The sequence below is a fragment of the Salvia miltiorrhiza genome, chromosome 1 (assembly GCF_028751815.1).
Source record: "Salvia miltiorrhiza cultivar Shanhuang (shh) chromosome 1, IMPLAD_Smil_shh, whole genome shotgun sequence".
NCBI lineage: Eukaryota > Viridiplantae > Streptophyta > Magnoliopsida > Lamiales > Lamiaceae > Salvia > Salvia miltiorrhiza.
Genome location: NC_080387.1, coordinates 64226635 through 64236042, shown reverse-complemented (window position 1 = coordinate 64236042; position 9408 = coordinate 64226635). Strand labels below are relative to the sequence as shown.

At 38.8% G+C, this 9408-nt stretch overlaps 1 protein-coding gene across 1 annotated transcript; it reads left to right on the top strand.

The window, feature by feature from the left end:
* Positions 1 to 520: 520 nt before the first annotated feature.
* Positions 521 to 8486, top strand: LOC131004811 (protein YIP4a-like). Its single transcript, XM_057931570.1, has 3 exons — positions 521 to 2375; positions 7697 to 7771; positions 7956 to 8486. Exons 1-3 carry the CDS (start codon positions 1869 to 1871, stop codon positions 8214 to 8216), a joined length of 843 nt encoding a protein of 280 aa, XP_057787553.1. The 5' UTR covers positions 521 to 1868; the 3' UTR covers positions 8217 to 8486.
* Positions 8487 to 9408: the final 922 nt, after the last annotated feature.

The following is a 9408-nucleotide window of genomic DNA, read 5'->3' as shown; positions in this document are numbered from 1 at the left end:
GAAGTCGAAGGGGATCAGGGGCTCGAGGTGGTGGTGGCGTCACCAATTGAGAATGGTGGAACGATGGCGAGCTTTGAGATGAACGACGAAGAAATAGGCTGTAGCAGCACCATGGAGAGAAGGATTGAAGAAGAGTTACTACCTTTTTCAGGGGCTACAAGAGGGTGAAATAGTACTTTTATTAATATTTTAATAAATTAGAGGCTATAAAGAGTAAAATTGGGGCTATGAATAGAATCACCCTTTTTTCTTTTATTTCAGGGAAACAAACGGTTTAGCCCTCACATTTCTTGCACTTAAATACACATGCATCAGCAAAATGATCGCAAAATCTTGTGAAGATGAGGTTTGTCCCCGTATGAGATTTATCCATCCTCATTTTATTGATTGTATGAATTGATAGACTTTTAGGGTGTGTTTGAAAACCTGGTTGAGTTAATGACATTTTCCTAAACCCAAGGAAAGGTTGTTGGGTTTGGGCCAGCAAAGCTAAATGAGCTCATGTTTGGTAGCACTGTGTTATAAGTGCGAAAAGGTACTAGGTTGTTTGATAACACACACTATCTTCACGTCATAATGACAAAAGGTCCAAAATATCCTTAGGAACATTACTGAATGACTAAGGTGTCCTTCACATTTTTTTTAGTCAAAACATGAAACATTTTCAAACAAAAAATTGTTCAACCATATGCCCGCTGACAATGTTCTCAACAAAGCTAAAACACAGCTAAACAATGAATCTATGGAGCAACTCAGCAACGACAACAATTCTTCCAGCAACTTGGTCGAGGTCCCGTTGACCGCTGGATGTGATCTTTCGTCCTTCCAGCAACGACACAAAATTGATGCAGAAGCAGAATAAATGAGTGAAGATTATATCTATCAATCAGTCCCAACAACAGAAAAACACACGGTCTCCCAATTAACAACTCAACATGGAAATTTAATTCCTAAATTTCGAAAATTGAATCCTAATTTCGAAAAAAAGCTTCAAACTCTCAGCTCACTAAACCACTCTCGGCTTCAACCGAAGTATTAGAAGCTTCAAACTACCAGCAACATAAGCAACCCTCTCAAACCAAGCAACCTCGCTCAACTCTCTCTCTGGTCGGAAGTGTCCAAGAAAGAAATTTCAGAAACCAAGCAGAAATTGGCGACATCGCTCAACTCTCTCTCGCTCAGAAACCAAGCAGAAGTTTTAGAAACCAAGCAAACTCGCTCAACTCTCTCTCTGGACGGGGGTGGCGACATCGGCCATGGCTTGAAAAGCTTGCAGAAATCGACCGAAACCAAGCAGCCCTCTCAAACCAAGCAACCTCGCACCTCAATTCCAGAAATTAAAAAACTTGCAGGAGGCGGCTAGGGCTTGGGCGAGGGAAGGGGATGGTGAGGGTGGGGAAGGAAGCGGCGAATGCAAGAGGCAGCGGTGAAGAATTGAATTAATTTGAGGTGAGGAATTGGGGGCAATTTTGCCCACGAGAAATTAAACCAGAATCACTGTAGCATATAGTTCCCGTAACCGAGGGTGACCCTCAGTTGTGTTTCCCTTAATGAACAGTGATTTTGGGTCGGGCCAATGATCTAATACGGGCCTTCCACTTTAATAAATTTACTTATCAAACACAAAAATAAGCCTTAGAGTTTTAGCATGACCTATAATGGGCAAATATGTCAATATATATATCGTCTTAATATTTGAGTAAAGACTTTTGGATGTAAAATTTATTCCATAGGCCCTAACCATGAAGTCAGTGAAGTCCATTTGACGCCATCACGACTTGCTTGCTTCCATCTAAAGAAAATCCGGCATCTCTCTCAGGCTCACCACCACCGCCACCGCTGCGATTCGGCTGAAAAACACCACCGCAATGTCTTACAGTGACACGGTTCCGCTGCATCCGAGCTCCCAATCGGACATCGACGAGATCGAGAACCTCATCCACTCCAACCCCTTACCCGTCCTCCCCGCTCGCCCCCCGTCTCCTCCACGCGCCTCCATCCCCGTCTCCTCCGCTCCACCTCCTCCCCCTACCTTCATCCCCTCCAATCTCCCCCCTCCGACCGTCCCCAAGCCAACTCCCGTCCCTTCCACCGTTCCTAAACCCCCTCTTGCCCCGCCGATTGGATCCGCCAGCAGCAGCGCCGGAATTGCGTCCTCGGGGTTCGGTTCGCCCCCCAATACGCTCACGGAGCCTGTCTGGGATACTATTAAGAGGGATTTATCCAGGATCGTGAGCAATCTGAAGCTGGTTGTTTTCCCCAATCCCTACAGGGAGGATCCGGGGAAGGCATTGAGGGATTGGGATCTCTGGGGACCCTTCTTCTTCATTGTTTTCCTTGGCCTCACTCTCTCCTGGTCCGCTTCTGTTAAGAAGGTAATCTTGTAATGTTTACTTTTGTCATATTTTGTTTCTCTAGTGATAAATCATTTATGCTTTATTTGTGTAAGTGCCTTTTCCTTAAACCAAAACCAAAACCAAAACCAAAACCAAAAGAGTATGCATCTCCATCATAAGAGTTGTAGATTATGTTTCAAATGCTAGACTTTAGATCGGATACTGTTTTTGCTTCCTATGTATTTACTTGGGATGAATCTTTGTGGTATGTAGCAAGTGTGACACTACTCTTTTTTTTTTTTTTTTTTTTTTTTCTGGGCGATTTGTTGCAGAAATAGATAGCATCAAAAGAAAATAGGGCTTGTAATGAAATTGGGACCTTATGACCTAGAGATGTTTGTACGAATTAACTTAACTTGTCAATCATCAATGTTTATCATCTTGATTGCCTGGCACGAATTATGGCTGGAGATAGTTACTAGAGCCGAAACAAGATAAGCCTTTTCCCTGTCAGATAGGACTTGATTAGTGGGTATCTGTTCGCATCAGCCAAATATGGAGTATGTTCCTGATGGTTGTTGCAGAAGGCAATATCTTGATCCTATATGCATTTACAAGTATATGTTTGTATAGTTTTCTCATGGTTTATGGAAGCATACACACATTCGTACGTACATACATATACGCATATATAATATACTATCCTGGTTTTTCTACTAACGTGGAGAGGGTTGAGTTCTGAAACTTAAAAGTCCCTGCCAGTCCAACATCATCTAAATCATGTCAAGAACAAGATGTATCCAAGTTTGACTTTTACCTTTAGTCATTACTACATCTGAATCTTTCGACCAATTGTTGGATAGTGGCATAGTGCACTCAGCAGAGTTGCTTGATCACCTGTAAAATGGGTTTCCATATGTGGTCACTCGAAATATGTCCTGCCAAGTGCTGGTCATGCATTATTGGATGGGATGTATGTTTGGGGAGTGTGTGTTTAAATTCTTGGCGCGTGGTATGTTGCACAGTTGCAACTGAGTGGAATTTCAGAATCTTCTCGGTCGGAAGGATTTGAGTGGAAAGCTGTCGTTTTGCTAAATGGGTTTCAAATCTACCACTAACTCAAAAGAGTGCTCAATGTTCTCATTGAGATTCAATGCCTACTTTCTCCAGACAGTCAAACTCAATAGTAACTAGTATTTTCTTTCAGAAAGTGGGGTTTCTTTGATAATTGAAGATCTTTACAGTCTTGCAAAATACCCATCATCTTCGATTGTGCACTGTCTCTTTTCAGTCAGTTGAGAGTTTGCACTGTCTCCCTCGTCATCTCTCGTTATCTCTCCTTCCCTCCAGATTTATTGTGCACTCTCTTTCTTTTCGTCAGTTGAGAGTTTGCCCACTGCCATGAGTGACCTTCTGCTTTCTGTTTTTGCTGAAAAAGATCAACTCAGTTCCAACTTAAGTGAACTGTAGATTTCAAAATAAAATCACTCAACATGGCATTATAGGATGAGATCTGGACTGTCAAACGAATGTACTTTGTCAATCTTTCCTTCATTATACAATCACATACTCAAGTCATTCAATAGAATAATTGCGTAATTGAAGGCAACTTGTATGTGAAATAGTCCTGCAGTTTCATATCTATTGTTATGGACACGGAAATCTTCAGGTCCTTCATCGAAATGTACCTCGTCTCTAGTAAGTGTGTAGTGTAAGAATTTTTTAGATTAGCACAGATATTCAGTTCAGTTATGTGATTTATGGATATTTATCTCTTAGAGTCATATCCTGCAAATCATGTCACTCCAGTACTTAAATTCATATGCTGATTATCTAAGCTACTTCCAAGTTCCATCAGCATGCATATTTCAGACACATGTCTTAAATGATGTTCCTAGTCTCAGTCTTTTTGTAATCCACTTGAATCACAACCCTGTTGGCTTATTATTGATGATTACCCTGTGAATGAGGCAGTAGTGAAGCCTAGAATATAGTACTCCCTCCGTCCCACTCCCATTAATAACGTCCCAATTTCATTTTGGATTGTCCCATTTATAACATCTCAACCCAAAAAAGGAAATAAATTAAGGCCATTTTCTTAATTTGCGTGCCTCATTTTCACTTTATTTTCATTTACTATTCTACCACTCTCTCTTTCTCTCTCTTCATCTACTTTTCTTAATCAAGTTTAAAACTACCACGTTATTGCCTAAATCCTCATTCCTTAATTTACGTGCCCCATTTTTTTGGGACGTTATAAATGGGGCGGAGGGAGTAATATATGCCTTTTTACTTGCATCCTGAATGAGATTGGTATTAAATATTGCCGACTTAAAAGGAAATGTTTGAGGTACTCTTTGCAAAGGGCCATTGGATTTTGTGGTTTTTACTTGTTCAAGATACACTCACATGAGGTTAAAGAAAAATAAATTTTTAGGCACTAGTTAGTTTGGAGGCCTATTTTAGAGTCATCAAAGTTGGTTAAAACTGAGTTGACTGATATTAAGGGGGGTGTATTTGTTCAGGATTTTTATAGATTTCTGCAGACTTTTAAAGTCTGGGTGTATTAGTTCAAGACTTTTAAAAGTCTTTTAAAGTCTTGGTGTATTAGTTCAAGACTTTTAAAAGTCTTTTAAAGTCTGGGTGTATTCGTTCAATATTTTTAAAAGTCTATGAAAATCAGGGTGTATTCGTTAATCTATGGACTTTAAAGTTGGAATGACTTTCATTGATTTCGTTCAAAAAATAGGCATCAACAAATCCGACGAGACACCACGAGAATTCACAAATCTGGCAAAATCACCGCGCTCGCTGGGTTCTAGCGGCCGCTGACCCAGCGCTCAAGTATGAAGAAGCCAGCGCTCGCTGGTCTGTCTCAGCTGATAATTCATTCCCTATAGTAACCGTAGAAGCCTTCACATCTCTCATATATTCCTTCACTGCACTATTGTTCAAACTACTCAGAGCGTGGTAATGTTTGCTTATTTTGACCAAAAAATGGTAGTACGCTACAAAGGTCAACCCTATAGTGGCAGACCTCGAAGAAGCCACCACTCCCTTCGCTAAACCATCTTTCCTAGCAACATAATCAAGTTCCTCGCTTTGAGAAGCGCTGGGACTAGTGGAATCTCCTGCTGCATCGCAGTCTGTTCGCTTCCAATGAGCCAGCCAGAGACATTGGTATGGCTGCACAGTTTGTCTGCTCCTCTCAATAGCATCATTAACATATCTTTGCAACAATGGAAATTTCCATTACCCAGCGGGCGCTGGGCCTCAAGCGCTCGCGGGGCCTACAGCGCCCGCGCGGTCTCCATGCCCGCTGGCTTTGTGGATTTCAAATCCGATAAAATCATGAAAAATTCTTGCTAATTCACCTAAAATCCGAGCCAGAATTCCTTCCAAATCATGAAGAATCCATGAGACTTTTATAGACTTTTAAAATCCATGGACTTTTAAAATCTACACAAATCTTGAACTAATACACCCCCCTAAGAGTAGGAATGGGTTTCCAGAGGCCTATTCTAGAATAATCAAAGTTGGTTAAAACTAAGTTGACTGATAGTAAGAGAAGGAATGGGTTTCCATGAAAATAAATTAATTTGTGCATGGGCTTGGGCTTCTTCTACTGATGATAGACTTTTTTGTTTGGCCCTCTGGGGATTTATATCGAGGTCATATTGAAATGGGTTCATTTTATTGAAGTCCTGTTGGGATGAACTTCTCCTTGTTTTGATCCATGTAAGCAGTCATTCTGGTCTTACAGGGTAACCATGCAGACCAATGCATAGAATAAAAATATGGCCCCTTTTTTTCATTTAAACAAAATAAGTTGTATAATACTCTAATTTATAAATATTTGGTTGAAAGAAACAATAGAAGGAGACTTCCTTCAAGGCTTCAACAATTTCTAATTCTCATATATATTTTTTACTCACATTTTGAAAATCTCCACCATTCCAAGACTTGTTATGGATTTTTTAGTGATTGGCATCTATCCCCCCCCCCCCCCCTCTTTCTACTGGGGCAGTGATTGCTGCATCAATGACTTGCATTCCTCTATAAATAGTACAAAAGCCAGCTCATGATCGTATATTTCAACAGAGAAGGGTTTAGTAAGTTATAGGTAAAAGTTGATCGGCCAAAAGAGCAACTTGATATGCTCTTTAGCTGCATTTGGCTCATTGCTGTTTGCATAAGAGAGGGGAAAATTTTAATAATTATTCACCTTGATCTTATGGCATCTATATGGTGGATGAGTAGCAGTTTGTTGTTTTTGCCTTTAAGGCCTTGCATGCGTTGTGCTGCTTGTTATTTAGAATATTTCATTATAAGGATTGTTTGGATGTTTAGCTAAGAAATCCAAATATGAAACTTGAAACCAGTTCACGAACTTTCTTGCCTTGTAGTGCTGGTCTCAAGCTGTTGCATTTTATTTGTTTCATTTTGTACGGCTAGTTATTTTTGCATGGTCTAATTTTGCCTTGATTATCAAGTTATTATCTTTTTAAAAAAAAGATAATAAAAAGTTCAAATTTCTTTGAGGTAGTTTCTTCTGATATAATTTTCCTTTTTTTTCTTATTGCATTGAAATCAAGACTAATGTTTGCTACCTTTTTCGAGTATCATGGTGCGTATTAATTTATTTCTTCTGATGCTATCCATTTTCCATTAAATGTGATATCTAACTTAAATTTCCATTTTCTTCAACATTCTATTTTTTTTATATTATTACAAGCAATTTCACAGGCCCCGATCCCATCTTTTTTTGTCGAAAACAATATGACTTGCATTATGACTAGTACAACGAGCCATAAATCATATAGTCTCATTAAATCCGGAGGCAAATAACTAAATGCTCTGTAGCTGCATTAAATGCCAGAACAAGAAACTGAAATTCATCATCCATTTTACCTATTGGATTTCTGCTTTTGCTAACTGCAATAACTCTCGAGTAGGTAAAATGGATGATGAATTAGTTTCAGTTTCTTGTTCTGGCCTTTGTCTTGCTAGGCATGATGCTGCTTCTTGTGTAGAATATGGAATGGGTTTCAACTAAAGGGGTGTTTACTTTGGATGATGAATTAGATTGACAATGCATAGATTATACGATCTAACAAGCTCAATATTAATCAATCCAACAAAGTACGTGGTAGATTACACTACCTTATCTTTACTTATTTAAGCTATTACCCAAAGTAAACTTCCCCTAAAATGCTGGTAGAAGTAGGGGAAAGGAAATAATGTTAACAGGAAGTTATGTTTGGCTAAACTCTCCATGTATATTGAAGTTGAAAATAATTTGTAATCGTTCAAGCAGATATGTCTTGACTAATGATCTTCGTTTAATATCTTGTTTTCAGTCTGAAGTTTTTGCTGTTGCATTTGCACTTCTCGCGGCTGGCGCTATAATTCTGACCTTGAATGTGCTGCTACTGGTAGCTCTCTCTCTCTCTCTCTCTCTTACACACACACACATGTGCATGAACAAGGTGCAAGTAAATGCTATGAGTTGTCAATTTTGACTTTTAGCATGGCCCGTTCATTCTGATCAAACTTGCAAGTTCTCCTCGAGGAAGTAATGCCTTGTTCATTCTCATCAAACTTGTGTACGTGTTTTAGGGCGGTCACATCATCTTCTTTCAGAGCCTAAGTCTTCTCGGTTACTGTCTATTCCCCCTGGATGTGGGTGCCTTGATTTGCATGTTGAAGGACAACGTAATAATTAAAGTGGTGGTTGTCGTCGTCACATTGGCATGGAGCTCGTGGGCTGCATATCCGTTCATGAGCAGCGCTGTTGGCCCGAGGAGGAAAGCCCTTGCACTTTATCCCGTCTTACTCATGTATGTGTCGGTGGGTTTCCTCATCATCGCAATCGACTGATCAATGGTGCTCTGCTCTGCTGTGCTGCTCATAGTGACACTTACACTAACTGTACGGCGTTAGGTATCATTGATTCCAATTCAAGTTTTGGCTCTTCTGCGATTTCCTTCAGATTTCACTTATTGTGGCTGTACGTATTATTCTTTTTATGGTTTTGTTGGAATCATATGTTTATATGCATATATAATCCGGATGAGTTCTTTTCTGTTGCTTCTATTTTTGAATGGTGGAATATATTTGTGAAATGAAATCCTAGTTTCTTGACTGTAATTGCGTGTATAATGATTAGGGAGGCTATTTGGCTCGAGGTAGGATTGTAAATTAATGAAGCTACTTGCTTGGAAGTTTGTTTGAGCTTGTTTGGTGAGGCAGAGGCTCCTTAGTTAAATGAGTCCAACCTTGAATTTGACATTATTTGAATTGTTAGCTCGTGACCAAGTTAGTAAAATATCTTGAGAATATAAAAAACTGTTAACTTTGTATATCTTATTAGGAATGTATGTGTATGTTAAATATCTAGTTTTACAATAAAATGTTACTCCTTCGTCACACTTATAATATCATAATTTTTTTGGACTTTAGATAGTAAGAAAAAAAGTGTAAAGTGGGTAGGAACTACATTATATTTAAAAAAAATCTCAATATAAATGAGACAGACTAAAAAAGAAATTGTGTCATTATAATTTATAAGTGAGACATAAGGTGTAATATTGTCTAGAATATGTAATTATATATTTTTTCTAATGATAATTTTTGAAAATTGGTTTAAAATCGGGAGTGTGAATAAATTTTTTGTGCTCAATAATGTTAGTAATAATTCGATAATAAATCAGTCAAATTTAAATTAAGAATTATTTGGCGTGGCTCGAGTCCATGAAACACTTAGCTCAAGGCTGTATTTATTGTCTTTTCACAAAAAAAGGCTGTATTTATTGTTGACCACTGGGTTGAAATATGGCATGCCAAAAAACTACGTTTTTCAATTAGCCAATGTGTACATTACAAATTATATTGAGAATTAGTTGAAAATAAAAATGTTATTCTCTTTCACGAATTACAAAATTTGTGTCAATGTATTACCGTAAATAAATGTTACTTCCTCCGTCTCACGAATCTTTACACATTACCAAATAATCGGCGATGGCGACAATGGCCCCAAATTTTCTGGCTATGTTTTGTCACCAAAAAACCA